The following is a 25,302-nucleotide window of genomic DNA, read 5'->3' as shown; positions in this document are numbered from 1 at the left end:
GAAAGGAAAGAAGGACACAATCTAGAGAGACAAGCACAGACACGTACTGGCTTCCATCCAAATAGTGTCTTCACTGACAGGTAGGAAACAGACATATATAAAGACTAGAAGAAATGAAAGTAGTAACTCTTGTAAAGAACAGAGGAGATGCAGATCAGAGGAGATGATAAAAGCAGAAGAATGGGAATTAAACAGCAATTTGGACTTGTAGTCAAAACATAGGGAAAATATTACTACTGAATGTGAGGAATGTTCCAAGGAGTATGATGAAAAAACATAACAATAGATGAAGAGGAGAAAAAATAGCACAAAATTGGGAAGACTTCATAAATAAAGCTAGGAGTTATGTAAGGAAAGGGCAAAGTGAACCAGTTTTCTGATGGCTCTGCTCTCGGTACTCAGACCACGAGGGAACAAGGTAGGGAAGCCTTCCTTCTGCTCTCACAGCTGCCATGGTGGGAAACCACAGCACTTGATGCTTTTGGGGGAGCACTGATTCCCATCTCCTGGCTTAAAGTGAACACAGGCTCCTCTACAGTACATGGATTCCTATTGCTTGCCTGCATTGCCACACACCACAATATGGTGTTCTTCATCTAACATAATTATAACACGATTAATGGCCTACTTTCCTGGAGTGCTTTGGATTCAGAAGTCATCCACTATTATTCTCTAGCAAGAGCTACTGCATCATGCCCTCTTGAGATGGTGCCATAATCCTCATGGAGCAAATGAAGAGTCGCAGATGTACTGGAAAATGCAGTTTCCAAAGTAAACATCATATGCAGTCCCTTTGTCTGAGCACATACTGGACTGAAGATAAACAGCTATATCAAATATCCCAGGAGAAAATTCATATACCTTAGTTCCTGTGAAGAGCTGTATACCTTTTGTATAAGATAATATTCAGTAAAGGACTGTCCTGTAACTTCTTTCTAATAAATGCAGATGAAGCAACCGCTCTACTATAGTAAAGCATGTCCTGCCATTTCTTCTGCTGTTGACTATGAAAAGCCACTGAAATGAATGCTTGTTCATATGGCACTGATGCCTAGCCTCTAGCAGTAGCAATGGCAAGGTGTAAGGACAGTATTACATGCAAAACTTTTACAGGGACAACTGGACAAGTTGGTGGAACTGTGCAACTGTGCTTAAAATAGCTGACCAGCATCCAAATGGTCTTAATCCTGTTTCCACGGTGTTCTCCCTGTGATCACATGGACACACACAGTTACACTGCCAAGAAGTACACATTCAGGCAAAGGGGTAATCATAAAGAGTAGTCACAAACACAGTGACCGTTTTGGAAACACTGATCCTTGTGATTATGAAAGACATCTGTTGTTATCAATGAGTATTCATGAGACTTGATTTTCAATTTTTTAATCAACATAAAACTGCTAGTGGTGTTAGGCTGAAAGTGCAGCTTCCTAAACTAGATTGGCCAGATCTTTGCTGAGGAGTACAAGAAACAGGACAAGCGCAGAATGTCCTTGCGGTGTTACAGCTTCCCAGAAGTCAGTAGTTTAGAAACTTCCTGAGTCAACTGTTGTGTTAAGATCACGATGTTTATTAGATTATCCTCTGTGAATTTGCCTAATCCTCTGTGGGTCCTGAAAGAAAAGTGTACTCACGCTCTGGGGGTAATGTAAGTGTTTTCATCTTACCTTGGGCCCCACCGGTCCAGGCCATCCAATTGGTCCTGGCATTCCAGGGACACCTGGGGGACCTGGTCTACCCTTGAATGGAAAACAACAGTTATTACAAACTCATTTAACATCGTTCCAAAATATAGGCCTCCACTGCCATCAGAAGATATGGAGGAATACAATCTTTTTCACAAAAAGAACTGCAAATGCTCCTTTACTTTTCTTTTTAATACAAGAAATACTATATTCTATTCATAATAAAGTTTGTATTGATGCTACTGGAGGAAACAGGGATTCCCAGAAATACTAAGTGATACTGATTCAAATAAATAGATGAATGGCAGAGGAAATCTACCTGCAGTCAAAATAATCATCCTAAAAACCTAGGATCAATAACTTAAATCCTCCTCTCATTTAATACAATATAAGTCAAAAAGACCTCCATGTAATTCTGTTAGCATAAATCCACTTTACACTAAGGAGAGAACCAAATCTTTAACTAAGATGTTCTTATTTATTGTTATTCTCATTATGAGTATTCTTATTTTACTAGTTATAGTAAGTATACTAGTATAGTATAGCTCTGTATCAGCTACTTAATTATATAACCAGCAATAACTACATACATGTAGTTTTTTATTTTAACTACTGCTTGTAAATCACTCTCTGACTAGGTCCTAAACTGGTACAGATTAAGGTACCACACACACTGCTTTATACCACTGGACAATATGGCCCTAGAAATCTGATCATGATATTTGGGGCTAAGAGTGATCTCACATAAACCACACAGCTTTTAGCAGGAATTATACTGCTTTATTCCCAGTCTATATCTGGACAACTTCTCTTTTGGGACCTACTAGTTTTTGTCAGAAGAATAAGTATTCCAGTGCTGAAGATTTGCACTCTCCTGTGCATTGACAAGTGACTCTGTCAGAGATGTTACGGTTTTGAACACTTGAATTTATACAGGGAATATTTTTGTTTACTGTAGAACATTTGCAATTTAGGTTAAAAGAATCATACCTCTTTTGTTTGTATGTTTCACATTAATTTGAATTACTGATTCGTACTTGCTGTGAAAATCTTTTGTATATTATTAGAACAGTGCTTCTTTTCCTGGTTAGTGACCTAACCTCTGCATATCCCTGATTTCATGCTGCATTTCTGTCTTCTTTTAAAATTAATTACATTAAATGGAAGCACTTAGCCACTGAGATAACATATTCTGTTTCATCACACATAGGGGCACATATTTTTGACAATATATAATGGCTCATATGTCACCCAGCATAGGATTGTAGTCAGCATATTGTGTCGGTGCCAAAACTCTGTAAGTGTAATCATTAATGGTTATTCCTCCTCCTGGGCTAGTCCTCCTTGTTTTGACTTTGGAGCAGTAAAAAATTTGATTTTGCTTTGGTTTTTTTTAATACACCTTTTATGATAGCTCCCATATTCTGCTTCCCCTGTTCACAAAGTTATAGTTCAGGTTATTTCCTGCTCTCTTTTAATTATCTGCTTAGAGCCATATGTTCTTACTGAGGGAATTTATCAAATTCAGACCACCTGCAAGGGCTCTCCAATGCACAGGGCCCGGCTGCCCAGTCCTGGGCCCTGAGCTCCCCATCTCACATCTCCAGTATCAGTAGAAGCAGCACAAGCAGGTTAAACTTTAACATTAGCTAATTTTTATTCAATTGTTTTCTGAGTTACAGCTGCTATTTATTAGAGTGCTGTCTGAGACAGCACCTTATTTCATACCTTTCTTCCTGGCCTGCCAATCTCCCCCTGTCAGAGAAAGGAAAACGTTAGTTGCATAGACACTACATGAAGCACAGTGGCTCGTTAGTCAACACATTCATGAGCAAAACTGGAAATATCTCTGGCTCCAAGACTTTGCTTCCAAAGACAAAATGAGAAGAGCTGATTTAATAGAGCTCCTGAACCTCTCCTGTGTTCTTAGCTCTAAATCTACACTTCCTTGTATAGCAAAGCATTTAATTACATGCCCAACTTAAGGTATAAAGGTGCTTAATCCTCATTATGGAGTAAATGCTTTGCAGATCTCAAGCCGTAACTAAACATACAGACTGCTTTTCATAGCTAACCTGACCTGTACAACACGCACTGCCTGGGTGAGCTCTGCTTCCCATGTCTTTCTAGGAGACAGGGCTTCCAGGGGCTGTTGCACTAGTAAGGTCACTCTCTTGTGCTTCTGAACTGCTTCCTTAACGCCTGCTGCAGACATGGGCAGTTATCATGAAAAGCCAGAAAAAATATTTCAAGCTCGAAAATGAACAGTGGGAGATGAAGCTTTAAATTACAGCCTCAAGTTGATCAACAGTTTCCAACTCAAATTTTAGCAAATCCCTACATGTCCTTAAGGCCTGCCATTGACTAAACAGAGGAGAAAAAGAAACAGGAGGCGAACCCCTTATCTCTTCCTTTGTCCCCTCAAAAACATACCAGACTCCTTAACAACAGGTACTTACTTTCTCCCCTTTTGGTCCCATTATACCAGGAATTCCTTGTGGACCCTAGGGAGAAAAGTGAATGCCATTATCTAATTATATTGGAAAGAAATTGTGGGCTGTTGCCTCCCCTTGGCCCATGGACCTGGATGTGTCTCTTGGGACTGGTGTGAACGTGTGAGGTCTGGGTGCCTGGACATGGTGTTTCCGTGTTGCCTCTAAATGCTAGAGCTGCGTCACTGCTGATGGAAGGCTGCAGAGTTGCACTGACACAAAAAGTCATTTTCTAGACGAAGAAAACTAGCAAGAGAAAGAGCTGAGGGAAAAGGAAAGCCGTGAAGTTATTGGAAACCTGAGGAATTAGTGACCGTGGGGACATGGAGACACAGCATCAACTGGCAACGGAGCCAGAGACCAGCTCAGCTGAAAGAAGGATAAGGGACATGGCATAAAATGCACGGGGTGGGATGCAATGTACTACAGACATGGAGAATTGTGGCTGCTCCTAAATCTTTTGCCAGCATAAAAAACACTGAAATTAATTTATTGGCATCCTGAATAAGGCTTTGTAGCCCTTTTCCCATCCTTGTCCCCACTTTCTTCCCACTTGGTTATAACACTTCTTCCATACATTACCCTGGGCAGAGAAAGTGGCTGTGAAGGCTAGGGGCTGGTCATACCTCACCTACAATATTTTGTAGCCATTTGAAGAACTTCTTTGTACCATGGACTTTTTCACAGAAAAAATGGGATCAAAATGGCAAAATCCACCTTTGAATATTATTTTGAAAATTCTTTTTCCAAATCACATTTCATTTGCCTTTTCATAAAAATAGCAAAACACTCCCAAACATTTCTTGCTTTGTGCATTTTTCTACATTTATGGAATGACATTTTCCACAGAATAATAGCTGTGAAATTGAAATACTGTTCTCTGAAATACAATTATCATCACTGCTGCTGTTTAAGTGTTCTGAAAACAAGCTAAAATAATTTTCAATAAATTGTCTCCTTCTCTGCTTAAACAAACCCAAAACTGTGAGATGGTTAGTTAAATCCCAAAGTTAGCCTTAAGTCTGAATTTCTCTGGACTCAGTATTACCTTCCTGCTGTTTGACATCCGGCCCAAATAGAAATTGTTCAGAGGAATTTGAGAGTACCTGTTTTCTGTGGGTGAGTTCAAAAAACATGAATCTGCACCTCCAAGGCAGCACCTCTGAGGTCTGCCTTTCAAAAATAACAAACTGCAAATTTTATGAAACTCTTTTCTCACTTTCCTGAAATTATAACGGAATTAATGTGACTTTGGGAAGCTGGACATAAATAATAGACAAGGATGACATAAGTTAGAAGCCATGGTTAAAATAGACTAAGAAAATCACCCCTGAAGTGGTGATTGATTAAGCCTTACAAGCCTCTGTAAGTCCAAAACCATGAACATATTTCTCTCTCTCAAATGAAACTGATTCTCCTTTCAGGAGACTTCTTACTCCAGGAAGACCTTGAATCCCAGCTCAGAAAAAAATCAGAAAGAGTTTCGTTTTCAGAATGCTTCAGTTCACAGACTTTTTTTTTCTTCTTCTTCTTTTTTTTTTTTTTTTTTTTTTTTTTGTTAAGAATAAAGGGAATTCCCCGAGTCTTCATAAGAGAAGCATTAGCCTCACCACACAAATCACTCCACTTTTGGATCCTGGCTGTCTTACACTATCCAAAACATCATGTAAATTTTATGTATATAGGAGTAAACTGTACCCTCAATTGCAAATTACTTCATATTATTTTAGTCAGTAGAGTTATTTTAGATTTTCAATAGTGTAAATTGGAATGTATCCTACTGGAGTCAGGGTCAGGTTTTGTCTTATTTCTTTCATTTTACCTTAGGTTATGCATGGGAGGAATTATACTCTTGAGTTATATCATTACAAATGTAACTCTCCTCCTTATGAAAAACTGTTAAAACTCAGCTCTGACTCAACAATATGGGTTTTGTTCAACTCATATGAAAGTCATGCAAGTTACAGAAGAAGATAATCCAGGAATATTTCTTAAATTTTTTTAGTAGCAGCATTTTTTTTTCACATGACCATCATCATAAAAATACTACCCAGAGGACTGCTGGATCTAACTTTGTCCCTTTATAAAACACATTCCCACAATTTGTAATTAAAAATTCCAAAGTCATGTTATACCAATCTTACTGTCTGCGATTGTGATAAAACCTGTTAGCCCACTATATTTAGTATGTTCTTGGAGGGATCACAGATCATTTGGTTGCAAGATTAACATTTATAACAAAGGACATTATAGAACAGTACAATGAATATTACTGTTTTTTCAATTTAAGTCAGAGATAATATTATGATTTTTTTTAAAAGGCAATCCAGTGAAGACTGAAATAACTACTGCTTCTTTCATACTTATTGCAATTCTGGATCATTTGCCAGCCACACTGCAGGACTGTTTCATAATGTAGAAAGACTCTTCTCAATACAAGACAGGACAATCATGTTCATTTGCCTGCCACTTCTCTATGCCCTTCATAATTCACATGCTAAATGAGTCTGCTTCATCCTGTGTCTCAGCAAAGATAAAAGGGCAGAACACTGAAGTCAAAGCTCATAAAATAAGACTTTATGGCTTTCACATTGCATATTCTAGACTATTTATGACTATATTACGAAGTATTGCCATTTCAATAATTAAAACTAAGCTATTTGCCACATAACTAAACCTTTATTGTGATGCCCTGTCCTTGCTTTTTAAATGGTGTGTGGGTACTTGTTAACTTCTCAGGTTCCCAAAGCCTCAGCCATAGCTTTGGTCTGCAAGAGCCTGCTGCAGCGTTGGTCCTGTGCCTGCTATTATCTGTACTGTAATAGCACCTGGAGGCCTGGAAGAAGATCCCTATCCCAAAGCACCAGGCATTGCACATAGATGCACTGCCTGTGCCCCTAGCAGGTTACAATGAGAGCTAGGGAGGAACTGGAGTGAACAGAAACAAAAAGGCAAATGGGTGATATTCTCCAGAATACAGATGGAGACATTTGCAAAGCCAACTACTTTAGAACTAAAGCATTTCCTCAGAAGATTTCTAACCTACCTCCTTACAATCTACATGGACGAACAGTGAAAAGTGAAATGGGAGCTCAAAGGGACTGGTCCAAGGCCATGCAGCTAGTAAGAACCAGGGACTTTGTAGGTCAGGCTAAAAGATGCCACATCTCCTGGATCCTACTTTGTCACCTTCCATGAAGCCCCTGTTTGTCTCTGGTCTGTATTGAGGCATATGCCTCACCAGGGATGTATTCCACTAACTTGCAGGTACATTGCACCTCTTGTGTATAAACTCCACAGGCTCTTTCTCCTCACATAAAAGGCAGCAGAGTCTAAAGCAAAGAAGAAACCAACAAAAGGATTTTACACTGATGCTTCCCACTGCAAAACTCCATGAAAATGGAGAGTAAACTTGAGGCAGACTGGAGTATGCAAGGCAGGGAAGAGAATATAGGAGTAAAAAGCTTACATGAGTTATGCATACTCATATCAAAATAAAATTAAGCCAGGGCTTGATGTTTATCAAGTGGCAAAAAGCATTTACAGAAAATGTTTAAAAGTGTTGTAAGGTCTTTAGAAAAAGTGGGAGTACAATGTGGTTTAATCACAAATGCAACACTCACCTGGGGGCCAGGAGGCCCTGAGGGGCAATACGATTCAGGTATAGAGGAAGACTCTGTTATCTGGAGCTCTTGACAAAAGTCTTTCATATCAAGGGCAAGCAGCTTCTACATAAAACAAAATCTATCTGTGAACATGCAGCGTACATAGCCAGTCAGACAAATAAACAAACAGTCACCAAATACTGCAGCCTGAAGAGAATTTATTCAGTTCCTTAAAAAGCAGCTTATGGTTTGTCACAAGGCTATCTTCACGGATGCTTAAATATTATCACTTCAGCATAATATCCTGTCCTATGTTTCCTCCCCCTTTCCCACAGGCTTGCCACGGTCAGGCTATAGGATGCCCCTCTAAGCTGCCGTGGGACCCAGATCTATTCTTGACTTGACCCCGCTTGCTCAATCACATTTTACAAGTAGCAACTCCTCTCCAAAAATAGCATCTTTGCTCTAATAATATAAACTACACTCAGCAGGGGTACAGACAGAATGAACTTGGCTCCAGTAGGTATTAACCAGGAGACATTCATTCACTGCAGGTCAAAGCTGATTCTTTTAAAAAACAATGGAGAGATCCCCACTGACTTCAGACTTGGACTAAATGTCTAATCTTTTGACTTGTAAATTAGGTGAGATGAATCCCACCCTGAGGGAGTGGACTGCATGAGTAAAGCGGCTCAGTTATGTCCTGTGACCAAAGAAGTGTCCCCTGGAAATGCAGACAAACACCGAGACAGAAACATGGGGATACTAAAACTCCATTCTCCAGACAAAATCTAACTATAAATGCCAAATCAGTCACTGCTAGTAATAAATTTACATTGTTCCCACCTTCTTAGTAACTATTTAGCTTTATAGTATGCTTTTATGGTGAGATGACATCAAGGATCATTTTACGTCTAGATTACTCTCTGGGCTGCCTGGGTGAATCTATGGGGGTCCTGGTCCCAAACTCATCCTTGGCGAAGGGCCTGTAGGAGTACACAGCATTTCCAAAGGAGAGCTTGTCTCTGGGTCTCCTTTCTGTGGAAACCAAGGCACAGGGTGCGGAGAGGATGAGAACGGGGGAGGCAACTATTTTTTTGATTTTATAGTAGTAGCACCCTGAGATCAATCCTAATCTCTCTGAAAACAACTAGGGTTTTTGCACTATATTTTTCCCTGGGTTTGTTCTTGTCAGGCATATTTATAATCATTATTTGCATAACACCAAAAATAATCACAATATTTGCATATGATAAATGACTACTGCAATTAAGAAATAGGAATTACTTAGTAGATAGAAAAAGTCTTTATCTTGGAATGGAAAATATCTCAGAATTTATAGATCCCTGGCAATAAACACAAGTGGGTAAACTGATATATTGTAAACCCATTATATACTGGATGATGTATATGTGAACATATGTGCATGGATACACATCATACAAAACAGGTATGTGCATAAGTGTATGTGTGAAAAGGCCACACCAGCAACTCATAGACATTCTTCTTTCTGCAGAGTAAAATGGCAGGAACAGAATCCACAGCAGGATTTCAGGATCCTCGCTTCCCCTACTGCATAAGGTAAATGTGATGCAAAATGGACACATATATGAGGTACAGGCTGGAAAAGCTAATTGTGTAGGGGAGGAAATTGCCTTTCTGTTCCTTGCTTGTCTTATGCTGTTTGCATTTCCTTTACTTCAGCTTTGTCTTACTCTAAGAAAGTCCTCAAAACACAGTAGGGTGAATATTTAAAGCTAATAGACAATAGCTAATTGTCTGAACAAACCCAGCCTCGTCTCATTCCTTGATCCATTTCCTTCAGCCCCAGATGGGGAGGCTGAGTGATTGCCCAGACAGAGCCGCGTCACCCCCAGCACACAGCCAGATGGGTTACTGAGGGACAGCATCGACCAGTGCTCAGCGACGTGCTTCAGACTTTGTCATACATTAAAAGTCATCTGCAAAAAGGGAAGAGAAAGGCTCTGGGGCCACACTCACTGTGCTCCAGCTGTGCCTGAAGTATGGTGGTGGGAACAGCGGCGGTGGTGGCGGGCCGAGGAGGCAGCACGCTTTGGGGCTGAGTCGTTTCTTCTGTTCCAAACAAGGGAGGTCTGTTCAATACAAACACTCATCCATTGTCTGCTACACCACAAATATCTCCTACAGAACAAGATGGGCTTCCATGCCACAGGAGTTTTCTACCTCCTGTGTCCATCCTGATGTGGTAGCCCAAACTGGAATTTAAGAATCTGTGCAGTCTTTTAAGTTCATAAGATTGTTCTTATGCTGAAGGCTATGCAGTTTTAAGCCCTTAGCACGTCTACGACAAAGGCTTGTTTTAGAAAATTTCAGGTAGGCAATGTTAGAAAATAGACTGAAATATATTCTCTCTCTCTCTCTCTCTCTCCCCTCCTCTCCCTGCCCCCATCACAGAAGAGTATGGGAACAGGAACGGAAGTCAGAAAACCACCTATGAACAGATGAGGGACAAAGAAGGTAGAAAGGCAATAGCAAGGTATGAGGAAAAAGCCTGATGATAAATGGTAGGAGCAAAATGAAGGACTTAAATGGAGAGTGCGGAGGAGGCTTAGAAGTGAGAGTTGAATGAAGAGCATTTTCAAGAAGAAAAGAACTGTCCAAATTACATTAAAGCATTTCTTCTGTTCCAAAAGAATATTAAAAATAGTATCTTCTAAGTTCCCATTAGAGACAGCATGCAAGCAGGAAGCACTCTGCTCCTGCCCACCCGCCTTCCCAATGGACCTAATCAGTTCAGGCACTTCGGTAATAACAGTGCGGGAAGTTGTTCCACAGCACATTTGCTTGGATTCCCCATGAGACTGAAATCAGGTTGCGTATTTCTGATTTATGCATCATCACTGAATAAAGACTCAGCAACCCAGATTTAGCTGGGAGCTTTGCCACAGACTGATGGGTAAGGCTTGCCCTCAGTTGTGTTCTGCAATGTATTTACCCTTTTTAAGCGGAAAATTTCCATCAACAAAATAAGCATCTGTGACCAAAGAATCACAGAGAAAAGAGGTGAAGATGATGCATGTATATTGTCTTCTTTCTGAATCTATGTACTCTTTGGGAAATAGATCTCTAATCAGGCTGAGGAACTTCTGCAAAGGTTTTGCTAAGCATTGCAAATATTTATTTATGCTCTTGTCATCTATTTATGATCTTGCTCTGGTTACTGGCAGCTAGAATGGATGTCTGTGAACTGCAGGGTGGCAGGGAGCCAAGTACACTCGGAAGAAAATCCCGTGGTAAAGTATATGGTATTAATAGAAAATCTCCAAATTAAGTTTATGAGAAGACAAATCTGGCAAAATTGCTACATTTGTGTGCAAATCAAATGCAGGCAGGATATTAGTTACATCTCAAGCTAAGATGGTTCAAAGACTGTCTCTTCTTTCACATATTATACCACGTAAAGCAATTCCTGCTCTTCCTGAAGACATCACCCACCAAGGTTACATTTAGCAGTCTGGTTAAATGAGCAAAAACAAGGAAATCTCAACTCTGTTTTGAAACTTGACTAGTAGTTTGATATGCCTAAAAGAGGAGGGTGTGAGAGGTACCTGGCAGCATAATTACTGCTCACAGCCACTGGGTGAATCCACTCCCACCGTGCCTCATTCTGCATTACCACTTGCTGCATGCCCCGTCATAAAATATGACTATTTTAATATATTGAGCCATTATACTAAGCCCTGGCTCAGGACTATTTCTCATGCGCTTCAGCAATGAGAATAGTCAGAGCATAGGAGAACAAGCACTTGCTCTCTGCCCAAATCTCTCCTTTATCCCCATGTTTGAAGCATTAGTATGGCACACATACACTAGCTCCTTTCAGCTAGTGCTTTTACCTACCTGGGTGGACAGCAAGATTTCTAGTTTTTCAAATTCTTCAGAAAATATATTATATCCAGTTTAACCGTGCCCCATTAGTTAGGACAGCATTTTCCTCAGTCCTGCTGCACAGAAAATAGCTGTCCACATGAATGTGATCTACCAAAGTGGCTACCCAAGAAGCAAGACAGCGTTTCATTATTTCATCTTGTCTCAGTAACAGATTTGTTAGTTAAGTCAGAGAGATGCCTCTGGTAGGCAGCCACCTGAGAATAGAGATCTGCTACGGTTGGTTCCGCTGGTGCCAGACTACGGCAAACTTCTGTCTGTAAAGACAAGGCAGGCACAAGGTCCAAGGAAATGCATTTCACAAACTTCACTTCAGCTACTTTTCTCAACAAGAATAATTTTATGAAGTGGCATTTCTTTCATCTCTCCAGCAAAAATTGCCTGAGTTTCCTACTGGCAGCAGAATTCAAAGGTAGTTTATATTACCCAGATTTTTTTTCTCCATCAAAATACTATTTGAAATGATTCCTTTGAGAAGCAAGTCATGTAACGTCTGAAAGGGTCCATTATTAAGAGACTTCCTGAACTTTTCCTGCCAGGTTTGAAACTCAACAGAAAGATTTAACTAAGGGGAAAGGAAGGAGACTTTGTAATAAAGAATAGAGATTATGTTGTTTCATTTAAAGCTTTAAAGTACACACCGACAACACCAATGACCTTTAAAGAGTAGCAAAGATTTGAGTTTCCTGTATCCATTTGCACAAGCAATAAATAAAATAAAATGTACAGTTAAGTTCTGCATTGCCTTATGCTAAATTCAGGCACTCTTACACAGCTGTTAAAGAAACCACTATTCAATTTAACTGCACATACTTCCGTGGTTATCTTAATTTCAGGATTGTATTTGAACATATATTTGGACTAAATTGCATATTATTAAAGCAATGGACAATCTGTAATTTAAAAGCATATAAAATGTGACTATTTTATTATATTAGGCCACATTCCAATATCATCAGGCTTTCTTAGTAATACCTTATTCCATGACCTAGTTAACTTTCAATAGAATTATTACTATTCAGCATGAATAAGGATATCAAAATCCAGCCTGACATGACCTAATTGCTAAGAGACCACTATCTGCTGTGGTAGAAAAATGTTTATACTGCTGCAATTGTACTGCTACTTTAAAAAATATTTAACAGATGAAAATGTCATTCTTTAAATATTTTGCAAAGGGAAGATTAAATACAGATGTACATATAAAGCTTTAATGGGATACTTACCACGTCCTCATAAGTAAAGTCAAGTCCTAGGTTATATAATATTGTGATTTTCCTTTTAGGAAGCAAAGCCTGAAATTCTTTGGGGCAGTTTTCATTGTGAAAACTCTATAGCTAGTACAGTGAGCAGCAAAAGTGCAATTGATTTCAGTCTTTATAGTCTTATTCCAATACTATAACACCATCGAGTAGACTGAAACACAGTTGAGGTTTGTATAAAAGGTGATAGCACGTACTGATCTCATATACAGAGACAAGAACAAATGTTATATAGCTATTACCATAACTTTATAGTATACAGTTATCAATTATATAAAGACATATGCAGTTAAAATTTCAGGGGCTCCATCATGAATCATGGTTCTGTTCTGGAAGATGTATTTGTAAAGCAAATATGTAAGAAAGATTGGCCCTAGACCTGAGGACCTCCCATGCTAAGGGATGGCAGGTGGATACAATAGAAGAGGGAGCAAAATATAAATGTGTCTATAGGTATGAATGCTATAACGCAATCTTCCTATAAGGACTTCTTTTTATTAATATGGATTTTGTAGCTGTGATAGGTCCAAGGTGTAAAACCATTACAGTTATGGCTTGTTTTATATAACAAAAAGATTACTTTGATAGGCTTACAGGCTGCCTGCAAAAACCATATATATTATTAGGCTTCAGGTTAATTTTGTTTGCTGTACCCAGCTTCATGATACTCTCATCCCCATGAGTGGAAAAAATCTCAGCCCAAGAATAGGACTGTCATAGTTTTCTGTGAAATGTGAAGACCCGGCCTACACAGCAAGCTCATTTACACATCTTGTATGGAAACTGCTCTTTCAACATCTTTAGCAGCAAAGATTCAATAACAAAGGAAGACAAAATGAAAATGTCCATATAAGACTTGCCTAAGTGGTGGTTGACCACAGAGAACAAAAAATTATAATAGTTGGCTTTAAAATAGAAATGCTTTAGCATTTTAAATTTCCAATTGTTATTACAGTCCAGATTATTTGTTAATATAATTCCAGAAAGTGCTTACACAAATCTGTGAGTATAATGGTAATGATTTCTTCAAAAAATTGTATATTTTAGATAAGCTGTTGCAACAGCTCTTTCTTTCTTTCTTCTTTTTTTCCCTGCAGGCTGCTTTTTGCTGGCTTTAGTTAGAAGTTGAAAAATCTTATCTGAGCCAGTCCAGTGCAGAGGCAGAGGGACCCCTTTGCCTGCACAGAGCCCCACTGACGCAGGGGTCGGGGTGCTCCCCCAGCCCTCCTGGGGCTGACCTTAAACACTACCAGAACCCCCTGGCTGCAGCGGAGGTACCACTGGAAAGAGTTGCCCCATGTTCAGTTTACAGGATTTCACTGCAAAAAATGACATAGAAACCATGAAAGGGAGTTTTATCCTAAGATCACACAGGTGCAGGCTAATTGGATCGACCACACTGTCAGAAAAAAAGACGTGCAATGAAAGAGACATATTTAACATGCCTCCCCCTTACTATTTGCAGCCATATCCACCCAGCAAGCCCCGACTAGCAGCCAAGCTGCCATCCAAAGGCTTGTCACCGCGACAGCGGCTTTGGCAGCCTGCCCACGCTGCGCCTTGGCGGGGACCTCTGGTCCCTGACATCTCCTCCAGGTGCTTCTCCCACCCGGATGGTGGGAATTCATAACAAATAGCCTGGGCAAACCAGCGCGTTAATGAACGTGGGCTCGTCTGTCTGAAAGTCAGACTTTCACCTGCTTTGTTTTCATTCATTTGGGTGCCTCTGACCCTCCCCGCAAGCATGGCACCATGCCACAGGTATTAATGTATATATTTATTGTAAGGGGACTGAGGCACTCTTTCCCTTTTTAGTTTATACAAGTCCTTGTGAAAAGTGCCTTCTGAGAACTCTAGGTCCAAATCCTCTATTTACAGAGCAAATGCAACTATTACTCCTTCCTGTTCCATATCCCTCCTTTAAAGCACCAAAGTCAGTATTGACAACACATATATTTGTTTTTTAAAAATGTGTCTTAGGAAGCTTCTTGATCCAAAATGTGTAACAACTGTAACAGTTGTAACAATGTGCAAATTAGCAAATAGTCTGAAGCTCTCCATGATCCTTTGGACTTAGGCTGCATGGTTGATGGCCTAAATACAGCATGTCCTATACACCAGGTAATGTATTTACATTAAAATATAAAGTAAAGATATCAAGCGCTACAGCTCATGTAATGGCATCTGTGCAGAGGAGGTAGGAGCCCTTCTGGTGACCCAGGAGGTTCCCGTGAGAGATACACGATGAAGCACAGACAGTGCTGCAGCCCTCACCAGCTTCTGGTTTCCTCCTATCTGAAATGAAACTTCAGATTCTTTATGGAACAGACCAAAGTTGAGCAGAAATCATTTCCCCATCCTTCTGATAGAAAATGAAAAATTTCAGCCAAAACCTTTCAAGTTTCTGTTCAGCCAAAAAGACCTAATACAAATATGAAGATGTTCTGTGCCAGAAACCCAATTTCTAACCCCCCGAAGTTGCTACTAGTTGGGGTAGTAGTTCGGTGTACTTTGACAGCTGGCTCGTGCTCAGAAACTGTCATCATAAATAAATAAATAAAGGGATTTAAAATTAGCTGCTGTCCAAAAAGCTTGACGATAGCACAAACACTGGCAGGCTGCCTAGACAGCGCCTTGCAGCATTCGCCTGGCCAGAGGAGGAATGTCCTGTCCTCCATTCCCTCCTAACATTCAGCTCCCAGTTCGGCTCACCAGGAGCCAGACCCTACCTGAGACCTCCCTAGGGTGGCCGGCAGCTGGTGGGCAGCTGCCGCTTTGCAGGTTAGTGTTAGAAAACACTGCAGAAATGGCAAGGCTCAGGAAAGCAAAAGCACATGTGAAATTTCTAAGCAAGGGAAAGGAATTTTACTTCTTATAGGCAAATACTTTAGGCATTTAATGGGTGTTAATGCGCATATATGGGGGCAATGCACCTGCCTAAAGATTATATGCTCCCCTCTCAGATTCATTAGGTAAGAAAAATTCTGAAATTAGGACACAAAAAGAGAGGACTATTTGCTTGGATTGGCTTTGGACCCAGTTTGATGAGAACACAAAAGTCCCAATAAAATTTGAAGGACAGAACACTTCAGTGGTTATAAAATGAGTTTATAAATAAATCCATGGTTTGTAAATCACTATAACCACAAACAGGGTTATTTTGTGCAATTTTGTTTCTATTGCCTTTCATTTGCAGAGCTCCAGAGCTCTAGACACTGCTAGATAATGTTAAAAAAAATCTGTGCTCTCTTTCAGTGAAAGAGAAACCAGGGCATGGAGAAGTTAAGGAGCTCCCCCAAAGTTATGGATGGCTCAATTACAAAACCAGAAACCGAGTTTTCAGTCACAGTATCCTGTCTCAGTCATTTTATGAACTGTGTTATAAAACACAATGGCTTTTCACTCCAGAAAAAAAGTTACAAATACTCTGAGTATTAAAACTGGAGAACTAAATACAGTCCCTACAAGGCCTGAAATCCTAAAGGTTAATGCAAGGTGACTGCTGTGTTGGCCCAAAAAGACTCCTGTAGGTAATCTGCTACCACACAGATCTCTCTTACTTTAGCTGTAAGATTAGTAGCGACAAGGCAGAGAAACATCAGTGCCATGTTTCTGCAATTGAAAGATCATAATCTGTCGGCAATTACAAGATCACAATCTGTCGGTGCTGGCATGGATCAAAAGCTATATTTGACTTTGATGTTGGTCCACAGCGTGTTCAAGCAGTCACAGGCAATGTGGGCACTGCTGTGCACTCAGAGGGACTTCAGAGAAACATGCCTGAATTACAGTCTGAAACCCTGATACCACGGACTAAATTAATTCCTAATGCCTCCCTCATTTCAACAGATTCACAGCCCAGCTGACTGTATTTTCCTGCCTTTCACACAAAATAACTCTGTACTGATGTGATACTGTAAAAACTTGTACCTTTGTCACTCCAAGAAGCTGAAAAAATCCACAGACTCCTTTCCCCAGGGAGAAGAAAATAGAAATTATAGACCTGGCTTCTATAGAAAAAACATCTCCTTTTATTTGTGTGGATTTTCAGGGACACGCATTCATGCATACACACTTCCTGTGGAAAATGGTTAAGAGCGCTTTTCTCTTTCCCCTCAGAGTCTCTCCTCACAGTTCTCTTCTGCCTACAAAGCTGCAGCATGAAATAGGTCTGGAAAGCCTCCCACACTATTTTTTGCATTTAATCCTAGGTCTGATCTATGACACATTCAACCCTTTCGTCTAAACCTGTATACTATAAATTTCCTTCCTTCATATAAGTGTCCTACTCCTAAGATTGTGAAACCAGTTCAGAACCTTTTAATATTCCCTATATGCCACAAGCCATACAAGCTCTTCATTTTATCTGAGAGTACACAATTTTCCCTGGGGAAAACATCTGGCCTCAGGGTTACACCACAGTCCAAATTTTGTGGGTCCTCTTGGTTTTCTTACTTAGTGTGAGGCAGCATTAAGGCACATTTTACAGCTGGCTGCTGTTTTATGAAGCATCCAGAGGGACTGGGTTTGCTGTTCCTGTTCTCCTTGGTACCTTTTACAAAGGTAGCTAGTATATTAGCTGATAATATCTCATTAGTATGTGGTGGTGAAAACATTCTGAATTCAGAGTTTCTTGATCTGCAGGTAGCTCTCACAGATGGAAAAATGGGGTGCAAAAAATCCACACAAATTTCTGGCAGTACTTCACTTTCACCTCATGCAAATACTAATCCACTATCAGCAAAGCTTGTCTGTCCTTACCTGGGATTCAGAGGCCCGAGTACATGGAACAACACACTCCTCGCAAGCCACTTTCATTGAGGGATCCTGCTGTACAGTAGCAGAAAAGCACATGATATGACTATATCTCCTGCCTGCATTTTACTGAATGAAAATGTACAAGTGGTTCATCAGATGTTCACCAGGAACGTGCCTGTCAATTTCCAAGGCATGCTATGACTTTGGAATAAACTTTTACTATGTTTTGGTATACCCACGTTCTATTGTTTCCCCTCACAGGTCCACACACCATTTTAATCTTTAATTTCCAAGCTTTCCCTGTGTGCCCAGCCAGCTCTCCTGGACATGTGCCGAATGAATCCTACGTTGCATGATAACTGAATTTGCCAACTGATTTTGCAATCACACACTATTCTAGCACCAAGAGTTAAAGATTGCAAGCCATGAGTTAAAGGCTGCATGGCCCATCCTGATCTCAAACTTCCTCCTGTATAAACACTGATGACATTTTTCTGTAGATTTAATCAGGACTAACAGTTTCTCTTCAGTAACACAATAATTTATCTCCTGCTGCAATTCCTGCTATCACTCTCTTGGTGCTCCCGAGCCAGTACACAGCCCTCACTGTAAGCACCGGCCTCTGTCCAACATGAAATGGGCTTTGAAAAACAGGGGGGAGCCTGAAGTGCCAAGTCACAGGCTGTTCCTTTGCTATGTAGAGGATTGGTAATATTGACAAACCCTCAGATAAACTGCCTGTGATAGGAGCAGAGGCTTACAGGCTGTGTCTGTCTGCAAGTACGTTGGGAATAAGCTAATTTTAGGGTGTTTTGGATCATCAGTGGAAACTGCAAGACTTCCACAGACTGAAGCTAGATACCTGTCTTGCCACTGACTAAATAAATATTTTCCCAAAAAACAATCTGACCTGACCACTGGTTTAATGCAAGCTTCCTGTATTTCGGAGGCCAGCAGTCAAACCTGGCTTCTACATTTCGGGATACCTCTGCCCTCATCAGCTCTTCACATGAAGCCAACCAGGTAATTGGTGCTGCATCCCTCATATTAAACCAAACTCAGGGAATACCTGGTCCTTTGACCTGGTTGTCTGCATTTCCTCAAGTGAATAAAAGACTTGCATTCATGATACTCACCCTAACCAGCTCACCCCACTGAACACTTCCCCTTCGTTTGTGTTAGAGCCAATTAACTTCTTTTGACAAACTGAGTGTCTTGCCGTTCAGTAACACCACGAGCAGGTTAGAAACCCAGCTTACATGGCAGTGTCCAGCTCCCTCACAAGCGGCTGCCTCCTCTTCCCATTCACCACTGCAAGGGAAATGCCACAGCCTCTTCAAGGGGCTCTCATGCCCTCTCCATGTCCCTCACCCTCAAGCCCAAGTGGACTTCTATTCACTCATCTACTGCTAATTTCACAGGCCCTCCTTCACTATTGCAGCTTGGGCCATGCTTTCCCTTGGGTCGCCCTGCCCAACAGCAAGCCGGGTGCAGGCACGGTGCCAGCGGACAGGCAGCGCGCTGGCTTGGCTGCTCTGCTCTCATGGGTCTCAGTGCATGCCTTGCACTGTAAGTCACAAGGCGGGGGTCTATGGATCCCAATGTAAATTCACCCCTGAGTATTATCCACACTGAGCTGAGCAGGTAAACTGATTTGGAATTCTTTCAGGCTGTATCTACTGGGGGAGAAATTAAAGGTAAAATCAAATCGGATGTTTCTTTGGCGCAACTTTGTTTGTTGTAAAGACCCATTTCCTGGAATGCTACACTAACCACAACTTACTAGACTATTTTTTTGCTACCAGTCCAAGCCTTTCTCCAAAGGCTGTTCAAAAGCTGCTGCCTTTATCATCTTAGAATCAGGCCATTCAAGGTAACAACATGACAGCCCTCTTTTTGATTTAGCTTTCCAGCTACTCACTTGGTCTGTAATGTGTAAATGGCCAAATAAACCTTTCCAAGGAATTTCTTATTCTCTCAAGCTAAAGAGATTTTGCATTAGTAGAATCTGTTGCCTCCCTTCTGGGCTTCTGTGCGCTACAAGAAGGCAGAAAACTTCTAAATATTCAGTCAAGTCCACTCCAAAAGCCTCTGGCCAGTCAGTTCCCTACCCAGGAGAGTGGTTTATCCTATGGCCAGTGACACTTGGATTTCCTTCTCATAATGAAGCTGTAGCCTTTGCCACTGCTTCATTTCCATCACAAACTTTTAGTCTGATCAAGGCTTTCCTGCTAAGGCCTGTTCCATGAGAAACCTTCTCATCCATGGTGTTAGGACCCCTTCTGGGACCATGCTGACTTTCCAGGACAGAGCTAAGCTTCCTTGTCTGGATTAACCTTTTTGCTCTCCAAAAGATTCACCTCTGTTTGCTAGTCACCCTTTGGGCTATTTTCCCAGTAACCTCTAGCTGCTCCCTTTGAGAATCTTCCAACTTTTGTTTCTGGTCTTTTAAATTTTAAATTCCTTTTCACGTTTCTTATTCCTGCAACAACTCTCATCATTGTTTTTCCTTTGTGATTTTATGAAAAAAAATGTTTACACTCACTCTCCCTAGAAACTAAGAACACGCACCTGACAGCTCTGCTATCCTTTCTGACAATATATAGCATTCTTACAGGTTGTTTCATTAGAGGAAGAAACTGCTGATGGAGTCAGATATGCCTTTTGCAAAAACCTACAATTTTTTCGTAGGACCAGGACCTGCTTCTTACAATGCCATGGAATCAAACTGCAAGACACAGTTCCTTTGCTCACAACCTTAACTTTTTTCAGCCTGCCTAAGAGCTCTTTCTAGGCACACGGGACTGGGACCGACACGCTGCGCTTGGACAGCTTCAGGCACATGACCTGGGTGCTACAGGCGGACTCCAGGCACTGTAGCTGCGGGTTGCTGGCATGCACGTAACCTGGTCTTGGCTTTGCCAAGGGGTGACCGAGCCACCGGGCAGCAGCTAAGTGCACTGCCGGGTGCTCCCCGTTGAAGCTGCCAGCCTGCGCAATTCAGATGCCCTGTCACCGTGGCACCTGTATTTGTGCCAAGGGTCTTACTGCTTCAGCGACATTAGGCCACAAGAAAGCTGAGCTGTTTTTTACAGTTACCTCATATGAGGTCTGGTCATAGGGAAACTCCGCACCTTCCAGATTCAGAGAGGTTGTGTCAGCTACCCAGTGAAACATGGTGTTTGTTTTCTTTAAAACATTGGTATAACAGGCAAAGGACAAAAATAATGTTAGCAATATTGTCAGTAGTGTTCAGAAGTTACAGTCCCATTTCATTCCCTTAAATTAATCAACCGTATTCATTTCATAGGGCTGTGTATCAATATTGATTGCAGGAAAAAGTTCAATCAAGTGATACGTTTATGTCACAGATAAAAGGAAGATTAGGTCAGAATAAGTATTGAGATATTGCTTTTCTTCTCCAGCTGTTGCTGGTATTTTAAGTAATTTCCTATCTCCCTGTAAAACCTCAGAAACCTTCAGCATATATCAGTAGAAGAAGGGAGCAGGACAGAAGGGAAGAGCAAGAGAGCCTTTCTACAACCTGATTTTAGTAGGTGGCTTGCTTCAGTCTCGTTCTTACCAGATGCAGGCTGGTCCACTTAACCCTACTAAAAATGAGGACAAAATTCATGCCTAGTTTTTCAGTAGGTAATCACAGTAGTGGAGGCACTCAGATGTCATGCTCAAGTGGACAGTGCAGGAACCTCAGCAGAGCAGAGCTCTGAAAAGTGATAATAAAGGACATCATAAATATGGTATCTGTAGGAGGGAAAATGCAGGTTGCCCTGAAAACAAACCTGCTGTCTCCAGGAGGCTTGAGTTACACTCCCGGAGGTCCCTGCTGCCATGCAGGACTGCAGTCACATGCCTGAATGTGTTGTAATATCATTCCCTGAAACATTTCCTCCAGAAATGACGTTTCAGCACCAAGAAAACTGACGGTTTGGTGTTGACACCACGTTTTAAAAACTTCCAGGAACAGTGATACCGTGTTGCTTGAGGCTGGTGGGACTAAACGATGGAGGTGGCAGACAAAGAGAAAATGATCCAGATCGTTATTCTTTCCCCAACTATTGCATATCATCAAGAAACATTTTTTCCCTTGCAGGTTGTTTATATCTACTTTCTAGTTATTGCCTTGTGACCTGCTAACCTTTTCATTTGCGACCTGTTGCCATGGAAAGATGCGTGAGCACAGAAATAAAACTACTTTTAGATCAGAATTTTTCAGGCATATCTGGAAAATAGCCAAATCTATTTTTACAGCTACAGGGAAGACAAGTCATTGCTTAATAACATCCTTGCTGTTAAATGTGATTAGTTTTAGAGCCTGCAAGTGTAGTGCTAAAACCTCTTCTTTAAATGTGTAATTAAGTCCTGGTGCCAGATGTAAATCATAAACTAAGCTGACAGCCACAGAAGAGAACATTTGTGAAACCATTAAAATAACATGGAACTTATATGGAATTGATTCAGTCTCTGTACCTACTGTGAGATATCTATCAGAAAACAGAGAACTTTGCTTTTTCCTTAGGAGATGTTTTGTCAAATGCAGATGCAATTAAACCACTAAAGGATTTTCTTTATTATGCGACTTTTCATGCAAAATAAAGAATCTCTTGACCCCATTAGTCAGCAGTATTTGACACACGGGTACGTAACAGCTCACCGGAGTAAGACTCCTAATCCAGCCCAGTGGTTGTGGCAATATGGCTGAATCATCCATTAGATGTTATTTTCCCACATCTCATCTAGTAAACATTTGCAATACATTTATGACAAAAGCCCTGCTAACTGGTTACAGAGGACAGCGGGCTGGTTACACAGGACAGCGGGCAGGTTTTGTGGGGCTTGGCCAGAAAAGCGCCGTGTGGGGCATCATGCAGCAGGGAGCCCAGAGCGACACCGTGCCCAACCCGTTCTACCTCAGTGCCCCTTGACTATTCTGCCTCAGCTTTCTTGCTGGGGCAGATTTAGGGCCTCAACTAATTTCCCTACCTCCTCATTAGCACGGTGGAATCGCTGTTGAGGTACAAACATACCCTCCTGCCCAAAAGCAGCAGTGGGGACAACAACAGGCCGTGCAGTTTTCCTTCCTATTTGCTGCTTCTACTCTGTTTTCAGCAGAGGCAGGAACTTTCCCCTCAGAGGAGGAAGGACTTATTTGTTGGACTGTTATTTTTTAAGAGAGTAGTTTAAATGGCTTCTCTAGACAAACAAGTATGCTCTATAAGAGAAAATCAGTGCAAGAGAAAGCCAAGGCCCTGTAAACGATGGAGACATGAACTTCTTGTTTATCTGGCTGGAATCTACTAGCTTCAAATAAATGTAAAGCTTCAAAATAACTTTTCAGGTCTAATAACTCACATGCTAACGCAAGACAATTTGAAACATGCCAGCGAAGATAGGGTCTTGATGACTGCTGCATCTCAGCATTAACTAATATTAACCTCATGGAAAAAGCATACCCAACTGAACAGAAACGATGACTAACATAAATGTTTTTAGCATCCTACAGAACTTAGAAAAGTATTAGTTTCTAGAGGTTCTAAAGAATGGATTAATTGTTTTTCAAAGGATGTACTTCTTCAAACACAAGGATTCTCTAGATGTTATCTAGATGTTAGCTTAAAGCTGCCTGAAATGGCCACAGAACTCTAATGGCTGCATCCTTAGTAAATGCTACAGGGCTTTTCCCCAACGGAGATCTGCGGTACTCTCATGGCCATCAGAACCTTATTATGTGAAAAGAAATATCTTAAAATGAATGGACTGTTCAAACCACTGGGAGTGAAGAGGTACAATGGGCTATAATGCTAATCCTGCACATTTTAAAAGATTTTTTTAAACACCCTAGGAGAAATCACTCATACAGTTGTTATTTGATGCAGAAATCCCTCATCTCATACAAGCTATCCTGCTGATTACTGTTCCCTCCTAAGAGCCTTAAATGCAATTCACCTGGCTCTATGGTCACCAGAGAGATGAGAGAGGGAGAGAGGGTCTTTAAATCAATGTGAGACTGATTTTATGCAGTCTTAAAATTTGCAGCCTTTTGGACACTGTCTTGATATTATAGACATAGGGAGGATCTGAAGGTATAGCAGACTTTGACCTATAAATCTCACTTGAATCATCTCAAATTTGACACTGAAGGAATTTAGGATTTTAGTTAGAAGCATCCCTACTGACAGATAAAGAAGAGCAGAAAGAAGGTGGGAGAGAGTAATTTGCCGTAAAATGATAGAAGTTTATCAAAGAGAGTTAGAGTTCTTGTCAACTTTCCCCTTCCTTTCCACAGAACGTGGTTGGGGGAAAGTCTTGCTGATTAAACTAGAAAATCTATTAAGTGGGATTTCTAGTGCCCTGGCTGAGCTGCCAATTAATTCATTTTGCCCTTGCCTAGCAGGGATTTTCCATGCAGTAGACTCTTGTTTGCTATGTCAGTCATCTGAGTATTTGTTTGTGTCATAGCCAGAGCGCATGTTGTTTATTCTGCTAACATCCAGCCGGGAGTCCAGCAGCACTCATTGAGGTCAGAGCTTTATTTATAGAAGCAGATATACATTGAGACTCACTTTCTTTCCTTTACTGTAATCTACCTAAGCTCATCCAAAATAGAAAGAAACATGCAGACGTGTAAGTAATATACTAATTGGGCCAGATCCTCCAGTGGCACAAATTAGCACAGCACCGCAGAAGCCAACAGGAAAAAAAGCATTTCAGAGCAGCTGAGGATGTCTTCTATTATTTCTAACAGGGAAAGGAAGGGGAGAGGTTTAAAATCAGAAATAATAAAGCAAAAAGCAAAAACAACCATGCAACAAAAATCTCCTAGCATGTGTCAGTACAGGTCTGCAACGTAAAATTCCTTTGCTAAGATCTGCAACGGAAATATTTTTTTCTCCTGTGTTCCCTATCACCGGCAAGTGTAGCATTTGGAGTGCAGAGGAGAGGTCCAACCAAAGAAAAGCAACAAGACTTAAAGCAATTTACCTGCTGAAACTGAGAAGACATTGTCAACGTACGAAGTCTGAGAGAAAGCAAAGCAGAAGACAAGCTGAAGGCAAAATCCCCAGGCAGCAGGGCTGAGGGCAAACATGCTGGCTGCACTCTGTAAAATCTCGAGCTAGAGACGCAGGTCTGCTTTGGGCTCTCCCTCTGCCTCTCCTCTCCTCTCCTCTCCTCTCCTCTCTGCCTAGCTTGCCTGCTCTCTTCCTCTTTTCTCTCTGCCTCCCCGTCTATGTGGGGTGTGTGTGTATGTCTCTCTCTCTCTCTCTCTTTCTCTCCGTGCCTTTAGGAAGGAAGAATGCCAACCATTTCCCATTAAATCTTCTCCTTACACTAGATACGGTTATATTTAACTCCTGCCCTGGATCGCTTGCCCCTGTTGTGGACATTGGCTGTTCAAACCGCAGCAGGGGGGATTCTGTTTTCCTTAACAGAAGCAAAATGGCACTTTGGATAATAATAACAAAGAGCAGCAAAGGGAGAAATTATCAGCTGGACTATAAACAGCTTCCCTCAGTACAAGCAACCAGACACTGATGTCAGGATGGATAAAATC

The 25,302-nt window shown here is 41.1% G+C and overlaps 1 protein-coding gene across 1 annotated transcript in view; it reads right to left on the bottom strand.

Moving 5' to 3' along the window:
* Positions 1-24,889, bottom strand: part of COLQ (collagen like tail subunit of asymmetric acetylcholinesterase) — a 46,113-nt gene extending 21,224 nt beyond the window's left edge. The window contains exons 1-5 of the mRNA XM_064506247.1: positions 24,732-24,889; positions 9,784-9,896; positions 4,145-4,189; positions 3,414-3,440; positions 1,668-1,739 (exon numbers count right to left, since the gene is read on the bottom strand). Of these exons, the coding sequence (XP_064362317.1) occupies positions 1,668-1,739; positions 3,414-3,440; positions 4,145-4,189; positions 9,784-9,896; positions 24,732-24,837 (363 nt within the window). The 5' untranslated portion in view covers positions 24,838-24,889. The remainder of the gene's footprint in view (positions 1-1,667; positions 1,740-3,413; positions 3,441-4,144; positions 4,190-9,783; positions 9,897-24,731) is intronic.
* Positions 24,890-25,302: the final 413 nt, after the last annotated feature.

This window comes from Dromaius novaehollandiae, chromosome 2, assembly GCF_036370855.1.
Source record: "Dromaius novaehollandiae isolate bDroNov1 chromosome 2, bDroNov1.hap1, whole genome shotgun sequence".
In the NCBI taxonomy this organism is placed as follows: Eukaryota; Metazoa; Chordata; class Aves; order Casuariiformes; family Dromaiidae; genus Dromaius; species Dromaius novaehollandiae.
Note: the sequence above shows the minus strand (reverse complement) of the source record. Positions and strands in the feature narration are given on the sequence as shown.